The 25,520-nt window shown below is 41.2% G+C and overlaps 2 protein-coding genes across 3 annotated transcripts in view; one reads left to right on the top strand and one right to left on the bottom strand.

Moving 5' to 3' along the window:
* atf6 (activating transcription factor 6) overlaps positions 1-16,585 on the top strand; it is a 29,913-nt gene extending 13,328 nt beyond the window's left edge. The window contains exons 8-16 of the mRNA XM_085399493.1: positions 959-1,144; positions 1,240-1,331; positions 2,822-2,971; positions 4,467-4,562; positions 4,650-4,752; positions 5,513-5,583; positions 6,358-6,469; positions 9,555-9,639; positions 14,830-16,585. Of these exons, the coding sequence (XP_085255619.1) occupies positions 959-1,144; positions 1,240-1,331; positions 2,822-2,971; positions 4,467-4,562; positions 4,650-4,752; positions 5,513-5,583; positions 6,358-6,469; positions 9,555-9,639; positions 14,830-15,026 (1,092 nt within the window). The 3' untranslated portion in view covers positions 15,027-16,585. The remainder of the gene's footprint in view (positions 1-958; positions 1,145-1,239; positions 1,332-2,821; positions 2,972-4,466; positions 4,563-4,649; positions 4,753-5,512; positions 5,584-6,357; positions 6,470-9,554; positions 9,640-14,829) is intronic.
* Positions 16,586-16,900: 315 nt separating this feature from the next.
* On the bottom strand, positions 16,901-25,463 carry olfml2ba (olfactomedin-like 2Ba). 2 transcript variants are annotated; one of them, XM_085399491.1, is made up of 9 exons: positions 25,037-25,463; positions 24,654-24,917; positions 24,274-24,381; positions 23,300-23,458; positions 22,394-22,555; positions 21,074-21,302; positions 19,825-20,814; positions 19,328-19,504; positions 16,901-19,232 (listed from the first exon to the last, which is right to left on the bottom strand). In XM_085399491.1, the coding sequence occupies exons 1-9, from the start codon at positions 25,202-25,204 to the stop codon at positions 18,616-18,618; spliced, it is 2,874 nt and encodes a 957-aa protein (XP_085255617.1). In that variant the 5' UTR covers positions 25,205-25,463; the 3' UTR covers positions 16,901-18,615. The 2 variants fall into 2 exon arrangements, with proteins under 2 accessions (XP_085255617.1, XP_085255618.1); XM_085399492.1 differs by having other exon boundaries at positions 16,902-19,232; positions 24,654-24,846; positions 25,037-25,170.
* Between the last annotated feature and the right edge of the window lie 57 nt (positions 25,464-25,520).

Below are 25,520 nucleotides of genomic sequence, written 5' to 3'. Positions count from 1 at the left end.
AACACAGTCGGCACCGGCTTTTATGTTGGGTTTATCTTTCCTGCTTCCATTTATTTTCTGCGTTTCCTGTGATTTCTTTTTTCTCATGCCAATCTCTGCAATTCAAACCTCTGCCTTCTCCCACCTCTCCTTCCTCAGTATTTTTCAATATACCTCATGTGTTCCAAGTGTTAATGAATGAGTGTTGGTTCAAGAAATGGACAGAGCAGATGTCGGAGCACATGTATGTGAAATGAAATGGCAGTAAATACAAATGAATATAACATACGTCTTTAGAATTGACTGTAAAATGATGTTTAGTTTCCCAGAGACGCTGTGGTCAGAGTAATTATGTTTATGGGCAGTTTTTTTTGTTTTGTTTTTATTTTGTGTGGTTTTTTTTGTTTCTTTTTTTGTTAATCCCATCCTCGGTTCTTGTTTGGACTTGATGGTCGACGTCACTGTGAAATCACAAAGCACACGTTCACACGCTTATTTCCCATAATTATCAAAAAAAAATACACTCGAAAGATTAAAGATCAACTACTCTGGGAAATAATAATGTTTTGCCAGCGGTATTCAGCACGATCACTCTGGAACAGAAAGTAAGTTCTGTACCGGTGGTGACTCAGTAGAGATGTAGTGATTGAGTGAATCTCCTCTGATGCTGTATTTATGATGTCTGTAATGCATATTGGATGAGACAGCCGTAACCTAACTTTTTGGAAGCACGAGATGTTTCTAGTTTTCTCCTCATTCCCAAGACACTTTTGGATCATTTTACTAAAAACAACTGCTCATGTGATTCAAAAGACTTTTTATTTAAGTCAGAAGAACCTGTGGTCTGCAGTCCAACGGGTGGCTTAGGAAGTAACTGCTTCTCTTTCCTGTTTGGAGTCGAGGAAGGATAAAATATTGGCGTAACTTCAATAATAAATGATGTCCTTGTTTCTGTTTTTTTCTCACATTCCCACTGTAGTCCAAGTTGTCCCAGAGACAACAGCGCATGATAAAAAACCGCGAGTCAGCATCCCTGTCTCGGAAAAAGAAGAAAGAGTATTTGCTTTCGCTGGAAGCTCGCCTGAAGGTGGCGCTGTCTGAGAACGAGGTGCTCAAGAATGAGAACGGCAACCTAAAGAAACAGCTGGAGGGCCTTCTGAGCAAGGTGAGATACGACCAGCGCTTCCCTCACAGTACAGGCACATGTGCACGTGTTGGAAGTCGTTTTTACTACAATGGGTTTCCTCGCTTTCTCTGCAGAACACAGCGCTGAAAGCAACAGCACCCAAAAGGAGAGCGGTGTGCCTCATGGTGGTCGTGGTGTTCCTCGTTCTTAATGTTGCACCAATGAGGTGAGCGTGGGACACTGAACAGATGAATGCTTTCACTTGCCATAAAAAGTCATTTGATACAGTGATCGATGGCTGAAATTCAATTCAAACCAAATGAGTGCTGATGACGCTGATATTGTCAGGCTGCATGAATATTTCTGCCATGATTATTGACTGAATAGAAATGGGAAGCCCCGTGACTCACAGTGGGAAGCACGCCCTACATGTAAGATATTATGCAAAAAACGTTTTCCTTTTCAGACGATGTCTTCAACTTTTTAACCGCCCCACTCCCTCAAAACGAAGAAAAATCTCTTTTATCAAGTATATTGAACAAAAAGTAAAAGGTGATCATCGGTTGAGCTAATATTTGTGTATATTAAAAGTCATTGACTTTGCATGGTAATACTTTTGGGGGTTTCCCCGTAAGACTTTACTACTATGCTCTGGAGCCAAGCACCAGAGCATAGTACTGAGTAGTATGTAGTCCATTAATGCACATGCTATAAAAGCCCACCTTTATCCTGACCAAAGCCAATCTCTTGGAAAAGAAAGTGGCGATTAATAGTTCATATGTGCCGTATTGTTCTTGTGTGTACAGTTCAGTCCTCTGATGTTGCTGCCAGAGTTTATAGGACTTCTTGACTAATGGATGAATAACTCTCAAAACACTGTGATGGGCTGGGGCAAAAGTAAACTGTTACCACTTGTGAAAGTAAAATAAAATCATTCTGGCTTCAAACATAAGAAAGAAATGCAAAAAGCATTTGCACATGGTCATTTTTCTTATCTCTGCTTGTAATATTAACAATTGGGACAAATTGTAATGAGTTATATAAAACTACACCAAAGGGGGGGGACTTGATTCCTCTCAGCTAGCAGATGGAGGGGTTGTGTAACTCAAGAGCGCAGTTCACCTCCAAGTGTATTGAAAAATTTTCTGTTCTCATTTTATAAAAATGTTTATTTCCTACTGGGAATTTCATTCTCCACGAGGATCCAAGCATATCTTTTCTGGATCTGAAACTTCTCTTTACTAAAATCCACTTTTTTCTTTCCTTTTTATCTAGAGGTTAAACATGGAAACATGCGAATGAGTTTGCTTTTGCGGTTGCATTCACAGTATCTGAAGTGTGTGTGAGCCTCTACCTGTGCTCACATCTGTGGCTTTTTGTGTTTGGGCTCTCCTCTGGAATGTAAAAAATGCCCGCTTTGAGGTTAGATCCCTTTGAAATGAAAATGCCACACAGCGTAGTAATACCACTCAAAGTAACTGTGTGTATTTTTGCTTGTGTGCATGCGCCCTTTGGGTTGTGCAGTCGAGATCAGAGTTCAGATTCTGCTCGTGGCTAAAAACAAAAATCCCTCCTGTGCACAGGATGTGGGTCACGTGCATTTCAGTCCAGCACCAAGTTCTTTTTTTTACATTTCTTTTCTAACTCAAGTGTCCTGATTTTACCTCACCTGCGGGTTTTTTGTTTTTCTTAACTGACTTTTTTCTTTGTCATCAGTCTGTTTCAGGGTGGCCCGGGCTCTTCGCTCGAAGTTGCTTCCACGCAGCACAGTGGCAGACACCTGTTGGGTTTCTCACCAGAGGCAGAAATTGAACGCCTGATCGGTCCTGACGCTCTTGGCAGCAGGCCGTCTGAGATGGGCGACAGGTAATGAGCTAAACCCCCTAACTGCCTTCACAACAGCATGTTTATCCAGTATGTAACTAGACCAGGATGCACCTGTGCTCAGTCTGAACCGGTGAAGCTCATTAAGGCCCATGTAAACACAAGTGGCAGCTGATCACCTACCTTGTCCAAACAGCCGTTTGAATGCCTCCAGCGTCCTTGCTGTAGTCTAGTAGTTGCGCTTTGAACTGCAAGGTGAGAAATTGGGGTCAGTTCTTGTTTGACAGAAAGCTGTATATTGTTAATAGTTTATTTTTCTATGTGCTTATGTATATATTCTTTGTTTTTTCTAAATGCACTCCAGATCCTGCAGTTACATTTGTAAATTGCATGAATAACATTCCTGTTTGGTACCATACCTGACTCCCCATGTCATGAAAATTATGTTTTGCAAGGTGGTCAAACATCTAACGTCTCCAAGGCATCCTGCGTTGTGTGTTAGATCTCTGCCTAGGCTTTGTCACATGTTAATGCAGACTGTTCTTGTGTAGTATCAAGTTTCTCAGCAGCATTAAACACAGCGCAGGCAGGAAGGAACACATTAGCCTTTGCAAAAGGGGTGACAGCACCAAACCCAGCAGTGAGAAGAATGATTGGGGAGATATGCGATCTAATCTTAGGGTCCCACTGAACAGGAAGCTGCTCATGTGCTTGAAGGTTAAAATGGGCCCCTCTTTTAAACTTACTATCAGGCCTCTTTGGTCTGACATGTTGTCTCATGGAACCATTTCCAGGACATTAAGAGGCGGGAAAATGAGGCATAGTCAACAAATTGGCTCACGTTGGTGAGGCCCAGGGGAGGGATTACGTCGCTGACTTACATTTTTCTTAACAAAGCCCCGCACAGGTGGGCACTTTCTTTGGGTAGTCTACATCGGCACCTCGAGAGTTACATTCACTCTCTGTAACTCTCCAACCAGAGTCAGGGAGTAAAATCTGCAGAGTAAAGTCAGGAGGTGCTGCGTGGTGCTAATCATTTGAACTTAAATGTGGTAACGTTTGATTGTTTTCATCTGTCTGTGCTCAGAGTCAGACTATATGTGACCATTTGGGTGGCAGTGCTCAACTCTGTAGCATGTTTATGATAATTGTGCGCAGGATTTACAGCAGCATGCGTCGCTGCACTCGCCCCTTTGATGCAAGTATATGTCTTCATGCATGCATTCAGCGATTGGATCACTGCCACCTCTGCACATGTTGAGCAAAAAGAACCAAAAAATTTTTTTTATTAGTTCCTAGTGTAATTATCACCACATTAAAGCCAAGATGAATTCCAATTTGGTGCCACTTTGTTCCCTGTTACTTATTCCACCATGGGTACTTTGCCTGCAGTGAACTGCATGCAGCCGTATTAGTTCTTGCTCTTTATTCACAATATTTGTAGCAGGTTGACGTAGATTTTTGAGTATCTTAGTGGCTGTGCAAAGATTTGGCTCTTTGGTTATTTCACATCTCTGTGCTTTTTATTCTGTTTTAGATCTGAAGATAAAGCCCTGATGGTGGTAAAGGATCCCATCTTTGTCAGACCGTCTCCGCCCTGCCAGCCTTCTGTCAACAGGACCAAGTGCATTGAGTAAGTAACTTTATTTCATATACAGCTTACTGTCCATATGTTTCCCCTCATGCTAAAATGCAAAGACGCACTGTGTTAATTTGGCAGGCTGGCCCATGAGTTGAGGGGTTGGGTCCACCGTCACGAAGTTCAGCAGACCAAATCGAGACGAGAGAATAACAGCAACCACAAACCCACCAGGACGATTCTGGTAAGTCACAGCAGCGTGTTTTGCAAAACAGTAAAACACACGTAATGGTCCGTGCACAAATTTACGTGATATTTGCTGCTGGCAATACATATTGCAAACTAAACCTCATTTGGATTTCAAGCCATTCCACTTTAAAAGTCTCTTGGCAACCCAGAGCCTGTCTTTCACCACTGTTTCACCTCCAGTCACACCTACCCCTTTTTCTGCCTCTCGTTTCTCTTTATTGGGCTGAATTTAATCCGGCAGCCCTGAGAAAGTAAACATAACACTTAGAGGGGAGCTATGGGATTAGTGCCCCCTGCTCCTTTTTTCCATATTTTTTCTTTTTTTTTTTTCAAAATCTGTCACAGCAGGTCCAGTCTACTAAAGCCAACCATCTGCCCACTTCATATATACACACATTGTTCTTATCTGTATTAACAGAAAAGGTGGAGGTGTTTATTGCCTGTCTGTATTCAGCTGTTTTACCCTTTCGGCCTTTGGAGTTGAACAGTAAATCTGCTCACTCTGATGTAACATGTGCCTGTGGATCACCACCTGAGTCTTTATTTCTTCATGACAGCTGTAAAATTTCTGAACGAGATGTCATTTATCAGGAGAAAACCTTGACACGTGTGTGTGTGTGTGTGTGGATCTCTAGGAGTTTTGAAAGGATAGTCTGCTTTTATGTAGGCAATACTGTTTATTTTTACTGTTCTCTTTCATGGGCATTGATGTGGTTGCACAGATTATAGCTAATTGTCTGGTTTTTCCCTGACAGAAAACAGGAAATAAGGAGGACGAAGGCAGCCAGATTGTGACGGTTCAATACACAGAAACTACTGCGGAAAAGTAAGTAAAGGCCGGCTACAGAAAATTTCAGGTGTTTGTGTTTTGTTTTAATGAAGGTTGATTAGTTGATGCACCTGTAGACATAATAACCTGCCATGTTTTGGTGTTTTAGTAGAATTTGACCAAAGCGTTGCTTTAAATAGAAACTGGAGCGTTTTTGGCATTTGTCCCCTTTTTTTATATTTTACAGTTTTATAATATTCGATTTATGATGCAGTGATTTTTAAAGGATGACCCTTGCACACCGCTTTAGAAGTTTGGCGATGAACGAGAAACTTTTCTGCTGCACAGTTTAGATCACACAGATGGTGTCAATGGCTTTTTGCCGCTTTTAAATCTGGCTACAAAATATCTGAGTTCATAGGAAAATGAAAGAAAATCACTTTCAGAAGTTAACCTCTTTAAGGCCAGATGAAAAAAACATAACACCAAAAATAGGAGGAAGTACTCAATGCTGCAGTGAGATAGCGAAGTAGCAGTTTTTAGGCTTTACTTTGTGCTCCAGCAGCAAATTACTGGGCAAGTCTGTTATACTGAGGCACAGACCACTGGGATGTTTTAGTAGTTGCTGTTTGAGTTGGTGTTTGAACAAGCAGAAATCAAATAGGACGCTGTGATATAAATCATATAGTTGAAATATGGATATATTACAGATTATCCTACATTTACTATCTGCAGTTAATTACAAGTATGCATGCTTGAATGTTTGTAGGTTTCATTGCTACCATATTCCTCTGACGAGTGTTTTCATAATTATCTGCGTTTCTTCCACAGGAGTCCTGGCAGTGAGCTGCAGGTGTACTACGCCCCTCGTCACACGTACACCGACTTCTTTGATGAGCTGAACCGCCGTGGCGACACCTTCTATGTCGTGTCTTTCCGTAGGGTAAGTTTGGACTTGTTTCTAGCTGAGGTGAATGGGGGAATAAGGCACATGAAGCAAAATGCAGCTGGAAGTTTTTACACATCAACACTAAACCGATTTCATTCTGTTTGAATCTGGTCAGATTTGTGATTAAACCAAAATTAAGCAAGGGATTCAAATTTAGTGCAATGTCTCTCTTCTTCAGCAGAGAGGTTTCTTTTGAACCAAAGGCCAGTTTTGAATTTGCAATATTTGTTTATACTCAAATATTACTGTCAGTTATCTTGATCTTTATTAATTGTTGCGCATTTGAGACTAAGTGCCAGGGGGGTACTGGTTATTACTGTTACCTCACAGCAAGAAGCTCTGCTCAAACCATTCTGTGTGGAGTTTGCCGGTGCCGGTACGGGCTTCCATCGGCCATTCCAGTTTTCTGGAAAGCATGCTTGTTTGGTTTTATTTGTTTTAAATTGGCCTGCAAGTTTATAGAACAAAGCACTATATAAATGTATGGTTAAATGTGGCTTGTAGTCTTATCTTGATGATATTCATATCTGCCTTTCATCCCTTCGTTCTAACCAGGAAAAAGGGAAATTAGTTTGGTTCACGGTAAACTTTTTGCTTTGAGTTTTACAGGAGTTTTATTCTTTGCCATCTCACTGAACAACAAAAACGCACAGCGGCTTCCAAAGTGATAGCGCTGAGATATTATTAAATTTGCTATCAAAAACTCTTTTGAAGCTGGAAAACACCTTTTTGTTCTCTCTTTTCATTTTTTTCTTTTTTCTGTGGTTGGTGATAATTAAGCTGGACTGAGTCTAACTGGAAAGGCTAAGAATGTTCCTGCTCTAGACTGCTGGATAATCTCGGTGAAGGTAAGCTCAGGGTTAGTCAGGGCGGTGAGAATTTTGACATAATCCAAAGATCGAGACACAAAGGTTCGGCTTTAGGTTGGCATAGTGACGACAAGGACAAAGGGAACAATGGTGTACCCGAGGTGAAGGTCTTTGCAGGTCAAGTAGCCAGCAGGGGGAGGAGGGTGGTCTGCTTTCTCCAACTTCGTGTCAGAAACCATTAACATTACAGGTAATAATCTCTCTCCCTCTCTCTCTCTTTTTAACTTTCATTCACAAAAGTTTTTTGGCAAAAGGAAACTTTGTGGATATTTTACAAACAATTGAATAGTTCAAACGTAAATTTAGGGCAGCTTTTTAGTTTGATTAACCAGTCATTCCTTACAAAAAAAAAAGGCATTAAAAAGACAGAAAATAACAATAATGAAGCGCTTCAGTGGATTTGTTAGATTTAGGAATTTGTTTCTTGGATTTTGAACTCTTTAAAGGTGAATTGCACTTTATTCAGGTGTTTCTCTTACACTTGCATTTTCCACATTTTAGCCCGTTCCTCTTCTTTCTGTGTGTTATCTGATCTTATCTTGATTTTATTCAACTGGAGATAGCATTCAAAAATACTTTTTTTAATGAATATGACAAAAACATAAGGACGAAATGATAAATAGACACTTCATGTAAAGTGTTTTAGTTACAGGCCAGTCATTCACTGTGACCTTCTTTTAATTCTCACAGACCTCGTTAGCTTTTCTCTCTCTGTTTATTTGCCTGTATTTGGTTTCCTGGGTTTCGGGGTGTGTGTGTCTGACAAAGCAGGAATGCTTTTTCTTTTTTTTGTTCCAGTTGGTATGATGTTATTACAAGACTGCCAAAGTTCTGGATTAAATTGTTTATATTTTAAAGCCAGTCACAAAATTTTTGAGTTTTGTCCCTTGAGACAAAAGTATTTTTTCATTATGGTCTGTTCTTGCACCTTCCAGCAGTTGAAGTCACTCTGTACAGTATGTACAGGTCACGTTTCGGTCAAGGCAGCTTAAGGCCGTGCAGATGCGTTACCACCTGTGTCTTAATTTAGGTAGTAAATGAGGTAAGACGATGGAAAACACAACTCTCAGCGAGCTAAAGAAAGAATCGTCCAGGTGTGTCTTACTCTGCCGTCATTGTGTGGCCCTGTGTCACTTCTGATGCTGTTGTGGCGCCTGTGGCTTTATGTAAGTGTGCATTGGGGCGACGTGATGGAAACACTGCCAGCTTTCAGCCATCGCTATGGCAGCATCAGCTGTCATGTGGACTTGTCAAGCCCCTGATGAGGAGCAGTAATGTGGCTGGTGTTTTCTGTTTTTCCTTCCACTCTCCAATCACAGACACGCCGTCATTTTAACACATAATTTCACCTTTTCAGCTTGCATTTAGTTCCCATGAGCACAGATCACAACATACACTTAACCGAAACAAAATTCTTTATGAATTTTTGCACCATTTTGATGAAACGTTACAGAAACTACGAAGCACATTCTCGTATTCACTGTTATGAAATAGAAACTGTCATTGCCCTATCCTGTTTATTTTCTGTAATCCATCTCCTGGACCCATATTCCTGTCTACCGTCACCTTAGCAACCTTAATTCTTCATGTCACTCACACCAGAACCTCACAGTTACCTGCTCAGGTTCACTGTTGTTAACGTTACACCGGTCACATGATATTGTCTTCAGCAGGCGTCGATGCAGCTGTTTAGGTTTTCTCAGCCTCTATGGGTTCACAAATATGTTTTTGCCTCACAAACTGGGAAAAGAATAAGAACCATCTTTTGTCATCCTGTTTCATTCTTAGACTCTGTTTTGTCTTAATCTCCTCATTTTCTTTGTTTTTGTTATCATTATTATTAATATTAATTAATTAATTTGCTTTGCTAGTTTTACTCATCTGTTAAAATGTGCACTGGATATAGATTAGTTTTACACAGCAGTGGTTCTAATAGCTTTAAAAGTTTCAGCTTGGAACAAACGGCTTCATGCTCTGATAAATAATACAAGCAACTTGTAACGTCTCCCAGCTTCTTCCACCTATTATCTTGCCCGTGATGACAGAAGCCTCGTTAAGCTGCTGAAGCTGATCGTGTGTATTCTTTAAGAAAAGGCTCTAAACTCATTGTGAAAGGCCTCTTTATCATTAAACACATACAAGTCGGATGTTTTGTTTGCTTTGAGTTTGTTGCGTTCTCCAATTTCCAACCTTCTCTTCTTTGTTCTCAGGATCATCTCCTACTTCCTGCCACCAGCCACAATAAAGGAAGTCCACCCAAGATGTCTGTCGTGTTGCCAGCCATGAACATAAATGGTAAGAAGTGCAGCACAGACACAGTTTGGAAGTGCAGCGCGATGTGGCAGATAAAAGGCAGCCCAGGTTCACATTCTCAATCACGTTTGCCCACAAGAATGCATTACTTGTGGCCTCAGACATTTACAGAAAAAAAGGGTTAGAAATTCTATTAGAACAAGAGTTTTGTGTTTTACTTCTGTGGTTGTGTTTTCAAGGGTTTAGTTTAGAAGCAAATTAAACAACAGGCAGCAGTTAAGCAAAGAAATAAGTGAAGAACATTGGTTTCTTGCCTGGAGTGCATCAGTTGACTATTAAACCTACTTGAAAGTCTAAGCACTTTGCTCAGAGTACACTGGTCAATTCATTCATTGTTACTGAGTCACATAATAACTTGTCATTTCATAATCAAATAACTTAAAGCAAATTTCATGTCCGCTTCAGATGGGAGAGCAGAGACACAGCTCATCTGACTCAATTTACTCTTGAAAACGCTCTCGCGGTCCACAGCTGTGGACAGAGTGGGTGGCAATCAGAGCGCGCTTGGTTGCGTTCTGGGGGCTGCTTTCCAGCTCATGTAGTCGCTCATTTATTCTCACCACCTGCCTTCAAAAACAAACACTGGATCAGCAGAAAGCGTAGACTTGCACTTGTGCATATTCTCAAATGATTGACAATTGGTGTATGCGTGTTTTTGACATCCATGACGTTATCGAGACTTTGCTTCACGGCTGTCAGATCTGCAGGATTATCAGTGCGTTCTATCAAAGTCAGGTCATTAGATGCTTCAGTAACAGGTGGCCTGATTTTCACAAAGCACGTGTAGAAGTGAGCTGAGAGAGAACACGCTCAAGAGGGGCTGTGTTTATGTCTGATGTAAGCAAATAGGAAGACACCACACTGTTGTTAACAGTTGAACTGTCATTTTTATTTGAGAACCTTTTTGTTTTCCTGTTAACTTCATACTTGTGAGTGGAGAAGCATCCAATTTGGTTAATGTTTCAGCAGCTAACCCTGGGAGGAGTGAGTGGGTGAAATGTGAGCCGCTCACTCAGCAGGAGAGACGAGGCCATTTAGATTTTTTTTTCTGTGAGATGGGTGTTAGGTGAAGATAGATGAAGGTAAACATTGTTCTCGGTTGGTCTTGTCAGGGAGGAATGTTAAGGTCCAGGCCAGTCAAATGAAACCATTGAAATAAGCAGTAAATAGTGAAATCCAAGATGTGCTTGTGAGCTAATTGTTGAAATGGCCAAACAAAGGTGGCATTTATAAAGAAACGTCAGGTCTGGAAAGATTCTCGATTGCTCAACAAAGGTCTCAAATTTGCATGATCTGTCATGGACGCTTGAATTGAGTTACAAATTCAAAACAGCGGGTTAATGCCTGTCTGTTCGTGTCTTTGCGTGTAATAAGTTGGCTCGATGATGTGGTAGTTCCTAGGGAGAGGGCTAACACCCGTTTTATGTTCAGAAATAACACAACTGCTCCTGCCTTGTGACTGAAAAGTTAGGACTAATGCAAAACCAAGACAGGGAAGGCTGACAAAGCAAAGGTTGCAGTAATTCTCCTGAAGCACAATCTCCACACGGCCCTCTTTCCTTTTAGATATGGAGCCCCATGTGCTGCACAGATAGCAGCCTTCAAGTAGCATTTTAGATTTATGCTGTCCTTGTTTGGACCTTTGAAGTGATTAAGTGCAAATGTATGCATATTTAGTTGGGTGAGACCCTTAGAGAAGGAGAAACACTGTCCTCTTACTGGAGAGTAATACTGTACTGGAAGATAATTCTTTCCAGCTCCCTGTTGCTGCTCTGCTTTAAGAATGCCTTCCTTCTCTAGTCACTAAATAGTTTTCATCTGGAGGAGATGGAGAGGCTTGGCTAATCTGGAGTGATCATTTAGTCTGTCTTGGTCAATAACTGAACATTAAAGATGGAGTTTTTGATCTAACGTCCACACGTCATAGAGTTATTTAATCTAGACATATTTGGTTTTCTCTAAAAATGTATCAGCCACAGCAGTGGCTCCTTATAAGGGCTGTGGGGTGTGTTTATTCAGTAATCCTCTGAGTTTGAAAGTAGCTCAATCAATTGAAAGCGACGTGTTTGAAAGGGGGGAATTTTTCAGGGTTGACATCACTTACAGGTGGATGGACGTATGAGACGCACTGCAGTCTATTTTTACTTCTGTGAGATTATACATGCGCACTGTAGCCAACAGGCTGCCTTTCACTGGGGGTTCAATGTACAGCTCTATACTGCTGATTGACTTGAGGGTCAGATTTTCCTACTTCCCTAATCTAAACAGCAGGGCTCAGAAATGGAGTTCACTCTCACCAAACCAAATGTTTAACTCAAGCCACTCCAGAAAAATAAGACTCCAGTGACTATAGTGATTATGTGCCTTTAGAAATGACTTGTTTGGTCCATCATTGAGCGCTGCGGTTCAGATGAATCTTAACCACTTGTTGGTTGAATTCAGTAAGGCTTCAGTCATAGAGACCAGTCAGTGATCCCCCTGGAAACCTCTGGTTGCTAGGGAAAAATGTGGATTCCCCAACTTGAAAACTTGAAATATTAGGAAATGGAGAACATTTCCCTTCAAAATAAAAGTTTTGCTGTCCCACAGCAGCCAACACATTTTGAAAGGTGCAGCTTTTTTACTTTGAATGCAGACAGACTCTGTATCCAGGACGGTTGGCAGAAATGGCATTTTCTATGGAAATGACCGCAGCAACCTGCTAGCGGGTTAAAAAGGAGGATTTCGCTGCAGCACCACCACAGCACTACCAGCAACCACTCACAAACCAGTTGCAGAATATAAACGTTTCCCTAGTGATCAACAATGGCCAAGGGCTCACAGACTGCAGGCCTCCGTGATCGGGGCTTTAGCAATTGATTTTGCAGCTACTGCTAGCAACTTCTCACCAGACAGTTTTTCCCCCTCACAACTGGCAGTTACTAAGTCAAATCTAAGCGTATTATTCTTTATTTCTAATGGTGAGCATTACTTTTTTTGCTTCTAATTGGCTCTTACATTCTACTGTAGAATGATAGCTTGTAGTTTAGTAAGTTAAAGCCGAACATACTGGAAAAGTTCATTAAAACTGGACTGATGGTTTGTGTGAATGTGACCCTCCATTTATTTTCATTGTCCCAAATCACATTATTTAGTTTGGGACCATACTTACTGATGAATAATGCTTCCTTTTGATGTAAACAAAATAAAAGGCCTTCCTTCATGAACATATCCTTAGAGTTTGTTCCAATCTGGCAGCCAACGTCCTCCTGAGATGCACTCTCAGGTTTCCTCAGATGCACCGCTGCCAGACATCGGGCCTTTATCAGCGTAGACCAGCTCGCTGTGACGCTGAAGGTTTCTGAAACAGATCCAGATGGTACCAGTATAAGGAGGAAATGAGACCACGCAGAGCAGGATGGCAGATCTGGCAGCCTCTTCAAAGACTTGCTATTTGAAAGCTGTGTGTTTGTGTGTTTCCTCTTTCACTGTTCAGGCCTCACAAGCTGTTAGTTAAAAAGACGTTACACAGTTTGGCATTCTGGTGAAAGACTGATGTAAACAGAGTCGAGTATTACATGTAAGTCCTGAGTTTGGATAATGGTTTAGGCAGTAGCCCAGAAATGACAGGGTCATTGCTGTACACTTAAAAAGTATTGATTTCATTAAGGAATAACAAAGTGCGACTGAAATAGTGAGTATTTGTATTTACAGGAGCACTATTTGGCAAATAGAACTAAAATGGTAAACACAGCATGTTAGCAGGCTGTTTTTAGCATTTAGCTCAAGTAACCGCTTGGCTGAACAAAAACAGTATTTATTCATCTAATGTCTGCTAACAGCAGCTGAACTCTGCAAGCAAGTGGTCACATAAGTCCAAGTGTAGCAGCAAAAGCCGCGTTCCTTGCCATGGGTGGATTTTATTGCTTTTGAACGTAAAAGGCGAAAAATGTGTAAACTCACTGTGATAAGTCCAGCCTCTCAGAGGCACGGGACCTTGAACCGATCCAGCCGCAATATACATGATTCATTTTTCCAGTCTCCTTCAGACCTAAATTGAGAGGGTCATAAAGCGACAAATCCAGATGCAGAGAATGACTTCCAGAGATGTCTGCTGAAACACTGAAGCTATTGGAAAAGCTCTGGTTTCAGTGCAGGTGCAAAATCGGAGGTTTATCAGCAGATGAAGTCAGAGTTACCGGTACTAGCTGTCTAATGTTATGAGCATCAGTGGAATCTTCCGTCTTGAGAAGGAGCTATTTTATAGCCTCTGTACAATCAGATGAACTCCCACTGCCTCCAAATGTATGTCCTGATGAACGATTAGGAAGCTGATGGCTTACACAGGTATGTGGAAAAATGACCAAAGCTTTTTAAAAGATCTTTGCAGGCTGTTTGGATTGGGTGTGATGCATATGGGGAATTTTATCTCAACCCCCACACAAAAGAAGCCGCAAGTTATTTGTTAGTGTGAATATATAAGCGATCCTTCAACATGTTTTAATTCCCATTTCTCCCCAGAAAAAGTTTATAAGAATGTCCACTTTAAAGGGTGTTTTTTCCGCCCCAGGCTGAGTGTAGATATCTTGCTGGATACCACAAACCATGAACCACTTGTGTGAAGTCCAGTATCTTTTTCCAAGTTTAAATTTTCCAAAATAAAAGCAGATTGCTTGTTTGTAGGTCAAGCTTTCAGATGACTCTGTGAAACATACAGTATTTAACGTTGTCTGCACTGTACACCATCTGCTTTCCCCGGGTTTCTTCTAACACAACAGCCTGACTCATCAGCGGCAAAAACTTTCTGACTTTTCAGCTTTGCCAAACTTTCTCTTCGTCTCTCAGCCCAGCAAGAAGCATCCTGACTCATCATCTGCAATCACTCTTTCTTTCTCCCACACTCTCGCCAGACTTTTCTTCTTTCCAGTTCGCATGTCCTGCTCTTGTTTAGAGATGTTTTGTTTATCTCCACGATGGAGAAATCCAGTGTGTGACTCACCTCTGGACTCCATCTGTGTAGCCCAGCCTCCACCCAAACTCCCTGCAGTTATCCCCCCTACCTAATGTCAACTGTCTCAAACAATACTCGGTACACTTCCACTCGCTCCACTCGAGCAAACACCAAAATGAAGGTACGCTAACTTTATTTGCAGATTTATTTCACAACCTTCTTCTCCCTTTCTTGCCTTACAGACAGCATTATAAGGGACAAAGACTTTGAGGTGATGATGCAGATTGACTGTGTAGTAACAGACACCAGGATCCTCCACATCAGATCTTCCACCATCCCGCCTCTGCTCCGGGTGAACCGCTCTGACACGTTTTACCAGAACTCCCCAGCAGAGAACAAGGTTGCGCCTCCTGTCGGCGTGCTAATGGGGTCTGCGTAAGATCATCAGCGACTCCTGCGTTCTTTACACCTCCTCATTAAAACTCATAAACGGAAGCACAAGATAACACCTCAGTTAATAATTTTTCTCATTTTTATTTGTATGAATGTGCTCTGCAGAAAACTAGTCATTGGAGGTTACAGAGGAAGCTCAATTTGTCCTCACCGTTCAGCCCCTTTCTGGCTGATTTCTGGAGCTGGACTGTAATAGGGTCCAAGCAGCAGCAGACTAGCTCCTTGTGTGGCAACATTGACTTACCCGTGTAACCCCAGATGCTTTATGTAAGGGTAATTGTTTAGCGGCAGGGGGCAGAGCATTGAACCTTGAGTTACCCCATCATAACACAAATACTTTTACCCCTTACAGCTTACTTTCAGTCGGCTCTTTTTTTCTGCACAAGCTCCAAAGCTGTGTGTGTGTGTGTGTGTGTGTGTGTGTGTGTGTGTGTGTGTGTGTGTGTGTGTGTGTGTGTGTGTGTGTGTGTGTGTGTGTGTGTGTGCTTAAAAAACATTAAATACATTATAAAAATGCATTTTTATTTAAAATGACCTGTTTGTTTGTATCTGATTGCTATAAAATGGAGTGCTATAATCATTTCTTTCTGTCTCTGAATAAAGCAAATCTGATCAGTGATGTATCAGACATGACAGATGAGTTATCTGCAGCAACAGAGGCACAAACTCAGGAAGTTAAGTGATCTTTGAACCCTATCTGGCTAATTGTTCTGTTATCTGCTGGTTTCTATTGCTGTTGATGAAGATTTTCACTAGTTAATTTTTTCGGGTCTTCGCTGTGTTTCTATATTCATGGACAGGTTTGGATATTGTACATATTTATTGCTGTTATTATGTAACAGCACACATCTGTGGTTTAATCCAATTCCCTCATTTTTTTTCCTTTGAAAAATTCAGTAGTCAAGTTTTATTTTCTTTCATTTTTATTTTGGTGATTTTTTTTTAAAATAGCTTTTTTTGTTATTCCTGTTGACTCCAAAAAACATGTTTTTTTTATATATGAAATAAAAAATGGCAGATAGAAAATCTATTTATGCATAAAAACTAGTTTCTATTATCCCGGAGCATAAAAAAAAGCTTCATCATATCTTATAAAAGCTCGTTTTTGCCACTGAATTAAAAAAAACATTCAACAAGTTTCAGTTTTCTGTATCAAAATTTCAACTTACTAACTCGAACTTATGAGACGATAAATCCTAATTGATATAATGGCAAAAAATGCCTTTTTCAGTTGCATAAACACTTAATAGTTACACTAAAGGCCTGATGTTTAACCTCTGGTTTCAAAAAACAAACTGTGAGTACTTCTCCGTCCACACAGCTCCTGCTTTTATTTACTGCGTTTGAGAACAGTTGCATTTTTGTGCAGAATTATGATGGTCTATGATCTGTTTTGCTAATTTGAGGGTAAAATTTGCACTATTAATGCAGAACATTGGATGTACTGTTCTGGCTTTTAATTTCTTATTTGTTTTTTGTCAAGCTATGAATAGAGACAGATCTTATATAATAAATCACATATAATAAATATGGCGATAAAGCGAAGTAGTCTCTGTATCGCTGTGCGTTTCTTGTCGTTGCAGGATTGTGCTGTGCTTCTTTTCTTTCTTTCTTTGCAAACAAAGGCCTTCTCTTTGTCTGTAAATTCCTTTCTGCTTACAGAAGTACATTTGGGTCACCACAGTGTTTTCGCTGCATCTCTGCTGTATATGGGGGCAAAGAAAAAGTACAATAAAAAAACTTGTTTTATTTTTATTTTTTTGTATGTGCAGAAACCAAAATAAACACTGGATTTTCTGTAGCCGTGTGTTCGTACCTGTTGAGCTGTTAGGGGAAACCCTAAACAGAATACGTTTGATTTTTTTTCCTCAGGTAGAAAAGCTGTTCCAGGGTATTTTCGCCCACAATAACTTTACAACCAGTAACAGTGGTTTAAATTACAGGTTTGAACAGTCATTCATTTTATGTCTGTATTTATGTTCTTTTCTTTTTAGTCCTTTCCTGCCTGGTTTCCTTCTATCCTCACAGCATTTGACTTTAATTAATACTTGCAAGCTATGATTAGAGCCAATTAGGTGTTATCCGTGTTTAGCCAGACAATGAAGACATTTTCTGTTAGCATCTCAAAACTTTATTGCAGTCTCCTCAAAGCAGTCTGATATGGAGGGAGTAAGCGCTTTCATGTGAGGAAGGATGTGTGGCGTATAAGGCTGAAAGTTCAAAAAGGATACAAAACCGTGTATGAATTCTGTTTCTTTGAACAGAGCTGTCGATCAGAAACATTTCGACATTATTCAGCTACTCTTTTATAGCATCCCGATGTTCATTCACCGGCCACTTTGTTAGGTACACCTGTTCAGCTGCTTATTAATGCAGCCGATCAAACTGCAGCAACTGAGTGCATTTAGGCATTGGGGAAACGACCCTATCCAACTGGTGAAACTGAACATTACAATGGGGAAAGGTGATTTAGGAGACTTTGCAGAACTTGGCGTGGTTGTTGTTGCCAGGTTGGCTGGTCTGTATATTTTTGCTGAACTACTGGGGTTTTCCCACATAGGCATACGTAGGCTTTATAGAGAATGCTCCAAAAAAAGAGGAAATATCCTGTTTGCAGCAGTTCTAAATGCCTTAGCGATACCAGAGATCAGAGAACTGTATGAGCTGTTGGACGGCATCAGTAACTCAAACAAACACTCATTAAAACCGAGCTATGCAGAAGAGCATGTCTGATTGCACATGTTGTAGTTTGAAGCAGATGGACTACAACAACAGAAGACCATGCTGGGTGCTGTCAGCAAGGACCAAGAAATTGAGGCTACAGTCTCCACAGACTAATCGACATTTCACTATAGATAAGATTGAAAAGAACATTTCTTAGTCTGAGCCTCCATTTCTGCTGGAACTTTCAGATGATTGGGTCAAAATGTGGTGTAAACAACATGAAGGAGCCAAAAGGCTCTCTTCCACAGCTCTCTTCCAATTATGTGCCCCTGAGTATTATTACTCACCATATCCATCTCTTTATGACGCAGTGTACCCATCCTTTGGTGGCTGCTTCCTGTCGCCAAGTTCAGATGAACTCAAAGTAGTTTCTTAAACATGACAATGAGTTCACTGTTACTTCACTGCTCACTCGTTAACTTGAAATGGCATCAACAACCACCAGATCGCAATCCAATAGAGTGCCTTTGAGATGTGGTTGAATGCCATCATGCAGGTATAGCTAATAAATGTTCAGCAACTATGTTGCTACCGTGTCAATATGGACCAAAATCTGAGGAATGTTTCCAGCATCTTCTTGAGTCTGTGCCATGAAGAATTAAAGCAGCAGTGTATACCTAGTAAAGTGGCTGATGAGAGTATAGAGCGCAACTTGATGTGTCGACTGAGGAGTAATTCTTATTAATTTATTTTAAGTAGAAATACAAAAAAAATCTTAATAAGAACAATTTTGAACACAATATATTGAATTTTATACATTTGGCCCCTCGCTTCTCTCCATACATGAAGCCATGTGGACTGATCTACAATCCATAAACCATAGTATTAACAATTACACTTAAAACAGATCCTTACTGAGCATCAACATAGGCAAACTTTATGTTGTATGTGACTTGGTGTCCATTGTCCCATGCGTACAAAACACCCTCCTTAGGATTGTAGTCAATCTGTGTGGTGTAGGTGTAGTTGTTGATGAAGGGCATTCTGGGAATCATTTGAGTGTTTGTGTGTGTGTCGAAGGCATATTCCAGGTTGGCGTCTCTTTGGTTATAGCTGTCAACAGCATACAGGACGCCACACACAACGAAGCAGTTCCCGAAGTGGTTTCGCTTGAGCCCCGTTCTCCAAGTGGTCTCCCTTTGCATGCTGAGGTCTGAGGGGTCCAGTCGACTTAGGACAACCACTTCCTGTAAGAAGCCCTCATCATCCAGTGCCGGGTAGATGATCCACAGGCCGCTCTCGTCCACAGCAAAGTCGATGTCCGAGTGGCTACGCCAATCCCAAGGCGATGATGAGTCTTCATACAGGGCATCGTGCAGCATGGTCCAGGCAGCCACGTAACGCTGTCGTAGGTCAAACTTGATGATGTCACGGGAGAAGGCGCGATTGTAATAGAAGGCCCCGCCATAGACCACATGGCCTGTGCCAATCCAGTTGTAAGGAAGCTTGTAGGAGTTACTGAAACGGCCTTGAAAAGATACGTAGACGATGAGATTTATTACATCTTATCAAAAAAATGTAAAATTAAAGCTAGTTCTAACTCCAAAAAGCACACATTCTTACCTTGCTTGAAAACTTCCAGGTTGCGGAATTCCAGAAGGTTGTTTCCGTAATAGAAGTTTGTCACATAAATTTTGCCATTATCAGATTTTGGATCCTTCATCCATGCTCCCTCGTTTCTGCCATAGGTGTTGTGAGTGACTGGCTCGGAGATTGTTGCCAAAGTGTCCTTGCACTCCTCTGTAAAGAAGACAGAGCTCTGAGGGAAGTTTTAAAGGCACTTTAACATCATCCAGACCTACGTCAAAGGGTCTGAAAACAATTAAAGGCTTTTGTTTTAACCAGCTTGAATCACGGAAAGGGGAGGGGTAACACAGAGAAGAGAGCCCTGTCTTGTAAAGTTCGGTCATTCACAAACAAATATCAGTTTCTGTTTCTCTAAATGAAAATGTGAGGTAAGTCCGTACATTTGAAGTGACATATGCTGACAATAATTTCTGGCTATACTCTGGCTCTGGCTGCAGGTGGACACAGATGGCACAACGTTCTTTATTATTTACCGGGTTTCTTTGGCCTGGATTCCTCATGCCTCTGCATCGGTTCGTCTAGTTCCATGTGTCCTTCCTCTTCCCAGCTGATTTTGTATCTCTGTTTGACCTGAGCAGCCTGTTTGGTAGTGGTAGTGGTGGTAGTTGTGGTGGTGGTGGTTGAAGACGAGGTAGTTAATGCTGCAGGAAGCAAAGCTGTTGGTGTCTGTGGCAAATCTGAGCCTGAGAAGTTGGTGGATGTTGTTTCTTCTGGTTGTTTTGTAGTAGCAGCCTGTGTGGAGGTAGCAGTTGTGGCAGCTGTTGTGGGATGTACTGGTGCTGTGGTCAGGTCAGCGTGGGTTGTGAGGGTCATAGTAGACTCCAGGCTGGTAGTTAAAGGCTTTGTTGTTGGATTTAGTTCAACAGAGCCTGGATTAGCTGAAGTACTGCCAGCTATGGTTTGCAATTGGTCTTTTAGCTCCAGACCAGAGGGTTCCTTCACACTGGTGGGTGTATTTGTTGTTGTGAATGCTTGCGCATTTTCCTCCATCGTTGTATTTTCAGAGGCTTGGACTGAGGTTTTGTTCTTTTTCTGCTGACTAATACTTAAAGAAATGTTTGCTGCTTCAGTCAGCGAAGGGACTGGTCTGTTGGTGATTCCAGCAGTGACTGTTTGAGTGGTCTGAGGCACGAAGTTTGTGGTCCTTTGTTTGTTTTCTGCAATAGGTGGTCCAAGGCTGATGCTTCTCACTGTGGATGTGTCACTCGGTGCAACTGAAGACACATCCACTGATGTGGTTCCCATGGCACTGATAAACCTTTGATGAGTTTTTAAGGGCTCAGTTTCTTTTGTGTTTTTTGATTGGCTGGTCTTCTTAGGTGCGTGCAAAGGACCTGTTGTTTTTGTTCGAAACAATCTCAGTCCTTCTCTGGTCCAGGGCCAAGGAGATCTGGGTTGAAGCAGATTCTCTTCGATAAAGAGGTTATCTGGGCCGTCACCGCTCAAACCATGATACTCAAAAACTAAAAGAAAGAGAGGAAAAAGATTTGAGTACCACAAGAAAATGTTAGAAGCAGAGTTGAAATACAATCAGAGTTCTGCTGTTTGTTAGCTGAGAGCCAGCAAAGCTTCTGTGACCATCTCTCACTGCTACGACACATCCTGAACTGTACAAATGAATATAATTATACATCCAGAATAAACACTTCTCTCTTTAAACACTAATAAACACTTCTCTCGTTGCTTTAATGCCGCTTAAGGTAACAGACAGATTGCACTCACAGTTCTCTCCAGGCTCCCCATCATCTGCCACCATCGGATCAGGCTCAGATTTATAAAAAGTCATTCCTCTGATAATCATTCCAGATGATCCAGCCTTTGACACCTGAGAAGCCTCCTTATTAGCGCTACTTTTGAGGGTCACCTGAGGTCTGACCTCAGTGATCTGACCAGAGCCGTCTGTGTGTAAGAAGGGTTGATTTTCCGCAATGACCTTCCCGTCAAGCTTTTCCTGTTAGACAACAAGGTACACACAACTTCTGAGGAAATCGTTCACTCTGTATTAAGAAGAGATCAATTACGACCCTTTGGCTATAAACTGTACAAACAGCTGTCAAGAATTTGGATTGGTGTAAGAAAGACATTTGTGAAATCTTGAATCATAACATGTTATTCAAAAAGTACGTTATGTTTTTTATTTTTTACTACCAGCAAAAGAGAATTTGGAGTTGTGTAAATAATGAGTCGGTGTGTGGCAAAGAAACTGTGTTCAGATCTAGTGAGGAGAATAGCATAGAAGAGCTGAAACTCCAACAAGCTACAATGATCCCAAATGATCCCACAGTGCAGAGGAAAGTTTTAATCAAAAACCTAATCTAAAACATTTGCCTTGTTTTACTGTCACTTTAATAACCTTGTTGGATGTTTCCTGTAAATTTTCTAGTGAATCAACTGTGTTTAAAGTCCAAGACCATGCAATCCTCCTGGATGGGCTCTCAAGTTTATACTCAAGCTGTCAGGGACCAGGGCCCAGCAGTATGCTCTGTGGTCTGAGGTCTGCTATCGTCCTGCCAATCCTTTCAATTACATCAATAACTTTCTTTTACACGTTTCTGGGCCTTAATCATGGAGACAATGATTTTTATGAAGGACTTTGTGGAAAGAACACGTAATTGTTCCTTTTGCTTTGGAGGAATGTTAGCAGGCTAAACAGAAACATCTGACTGTGATCACTTCTTTGATACGTGTTTCCTTCAGCCAAAGCCTTGCATTCAATATGAAATATCAGTGGTGCAAATTAAAAGTGACTCCTGATACAATGTTATCTCAGTATATTACCCATGATGGCTTGATGTACTGCAATCATGCAGTACTTGATGCAATACTTACTGAACCATGTAGGTATTCTCATTTTTAGTAACAAACATTTGCAGTTGAAAATAATTTTATTGTAGCTGTATTTAAATAGTTAATAAGAAAACAGTTATTTCACTAAATACAGGGAAATAATTACCTGTAGAACCCGGTAATTGTTTAGTTGCTACTATGTTATTACAGCGTCTCCATAGATTAAGCCTGTGATATCAGTATTGTCACACTTACCTCTGGGTCTTGATTGGCTGCTGCCCTGCTGACCTCACCAACTGTCTTCCCATCCTTATGCTGATTTGGAAGAGGAGTAGGTGGGCTTTCAGTCACACTTCCTTGAACAGAAGTACTTTCCCAAAACTTCACCTCATCCACAGATGGATTCAGAGACACCAACTGCATGCAAACATGGTGAAAGGTAAACAGACTGGTTCTTATAGAGCGCTTTACTCTCGAGTATTCAAAACACTTTATACACTTTGCCTCATTCACTTTTCTCTATTTTCTAACATTTACACACATCTCTCTACAAGTGACCTATTCATTTGCTATAAATGAAAATAATTGCTATGAATATAACATTAGATGTGCCTGAGTATAAGCCATCAGGCGAGTAAGCTGTTTGGGGCTGTATTTCTGGAGGTAGAGCAGGTCATCTAATTAAAAGGTTGGTGGTTTGATCCCTGGCTGCTCCAGTCTGCATGCCAAAGTAGTCTTGAGCAAGATACTGTACCCCAAGTTTCTCTTCGATGGGTTCATTAAAGTGTGAATATTAGACAGAAAAAAACGCTTGTGTGAATGAAGCACATCGTATAAAATGCTTAAGTGGAGTAAAAAGTGTTAGTTAGAGATAAATGTACTTTATGTAGGCAAAATTTGTTGTCTAATTTAATGACAAAAACTACAAACTTTCTTGGTTTGTGAACTGAATAGGGAATAGTTAGTTACAGTATTTTGTTTTCCCTTCGATAATATTCACATTTTGCACCAATTGTTACCAAGCAAAGACAGAGTTTGCTATGGTGCTAAAGACAGGCAAATACTTATCTGTGGAACTCAGTAGTTATGTAGTTACTATGTTATTACAGTGTCTCAATAGGTTAAGGCTGTGATATATCCATGTTAAGATGTTACACTTACCTCTGGGTCTTGATATGCTGCAGCTCTGCTAACCTCTCCAACTATCTTTCCATCCTGAGGCTGATGGGGAAGCGGAGTCGGGCTTTCAGTTAAACCTGTTTGACTAGTAGGACCTTCCCTGGGCTTCACCTCATCCAAAGGTGGATTCAGAGACACCGCCTAAATGCAAACATGGATACATCAAGCTACTAACATAAGTGTTATATTTTTGTTAACGATCAGCAATCATAACACTAGCAGAGGAAGAAAAAGTATTTTGTTAATATATTAATATGAATTAAATCAGGAAACCAATCAAAGTTTTAAAGCAGCAAAAACAATGACACACATAAAAAAACATCTTGTAGCCAGTTGTAGACCTCGTTTCAACTCTGTGGTTCAACTTTGGTAGGTGCAGGCTCCTATCTTTATTATTTGGCGAACAGACTGACAGCACGCTCTGACAGGTGTTTTCAGTTATGAGAGTTGTACTCTCGTCTGCATAAGCACGCAACCCTCTGGTTCATTTTGCTGCACCTGTTCGAGGGGAAAAACTTGATGGTTTATGTTGCTATTGGCTCATTTCAGTATATGGAGTTCAGTGAGTTCAACAAACTCCCAACTGCTTCACTCGAAGTCCATGTGAGAAGAGCATAAACATTCAGGTAATGTATTAAATGTGCTGCTTTTAGGTAATTTGGAACTTCTATATGTTCGTGCTGTAATTACAGTTTTGCTCTTGTGTAAGTTTATAGACTAAAGCCCAACAAACACGTACTGTATAAAAATCTCTGGTAATTTACTGACTAAGAAAAAGGATCCAAAGATCCAAAGAAAAGCTCTGGCAGATAAAGTTCCACATGTAACAGAAACTCTGAGCACTGCTTCCTGGTCAAGCTTCTTGTAAATCTGAAAACAGCACCTAAGGGAGTCTTTAACAGGACCTCCAGAAGCCACCACTACACGCACACCTGTTGTGTTTTCTGTTGCGCTACCTTTTCGATGTGATCCACGCGATCAATGAGCTTGTTGGTAACGGAGTGCAGCTTCAGTAGATCCATGCCATAGAAGGATCCCTCCAGCAGCTCAAGTATGGTGGACAGCTAAAACAACAACAACAACAAAAAATGATCAAGTGAATTCCGTCAAAGTTAAAGAATTCATAACATAGAATGCATGAAGTAGGTACATCCCCAGTCCATTCAAACTCTGGTTGTGGTAAAATATTGATTATCCTTTTCGGAAATTGATAAATATCAGACATCCATGCCACCAGGGGTCCAGGTCCATCTACAAATCAACAGTCAGATGTCGCTGGAGCATGAACACCTGCGGGGAGGCTCTGGCATGATAAATGGTCAGGAGGAAACTTCACCTTGACATTTTCGTTCCCAGCTTCCCTAAGCTTTTTTAGCCTGTACTCTCCCTCGCAGGGGTTGACCGCTGATGGTGGGGCGATGCAGGCGCACTTGCACTCCGGTCCAGAAGTGATGGTCTCCACGGTGTAGAAGTCCTGCGCAGAGGCGCTCCCTTCTTCTATCCGTCGACAGGCGCTCCTGCTCAGGGGTCTGACAACACATTTACACCGACAGTCAGAGCCTTCCGACAGGGCTTTCACTTTGTCATAATCACCCAGCAGCTATAAAGAGAAGAGGACGGATGTATTTTCCACCAGCAATCGGGAACTTTTCAATTTTTGCGCACAAAGTGTAAAATGCAGGATATAAGGAAACACATTAAATGAGCTATTTATCCTACCTTGGAGAGAATGTTCTGTCGGCCTTCTATCTCCTCTTGCAGTCTGTCATTTTGCTCTGCACTGCTCTCAAGTTGGGACCTGGGATTTTCAGCCAGGGGCTTTGGCGCTCCAGATCCCCATGGAAAAAACGCGCAGCTTATCACGATGACAAAGCCTAACTTGTACATTATGTGAGGCTCACAGTGCGCAGATAAAAGAAATAACAAATAGCCCGTCACCAATAAATTCAGGTGCACGAAAAAGTCATAGCCTACCTCTGATTTTAAAAATCAGAGAGTGCGTGAAAAAATGACATCAAATATCCGGATTAGGTTCTATGGGTCATCTTTTTCAGAGTCACAATGAACGCAGACTGATGAGACTGAAGAAAGAGTGCACCCTGTGGGAGAGCAGCCGGCATCTGGTGCTGGAGCTACGCTGACAGGAGGCGGGCCTGATCAAACTGGCGAGGAGGAGTTGAACTGCTTCAAAAGACTTCAGAGA

Source organism: Rhamphochromis longiceps, linkage group LG23, assembly GCF_057381845.1.
Source record: "Rhamphochromis longiceps isolate RC_006_pf linkage group LG23, R_longiceps_female_GT1.1, whole genome shotgun sequence".
NCBI lineage: Eukaryota > Metazoa > Chordata > Actinopteri > Cichliformes > Cichlidae > Rhamphochromis > Rhamphochromis longiceps.
The sequence above is the reverse complement of the archived record's forward strand: the minus strand, read 5'-3'. Positions and strand labels throughout refer to the sequence as shown.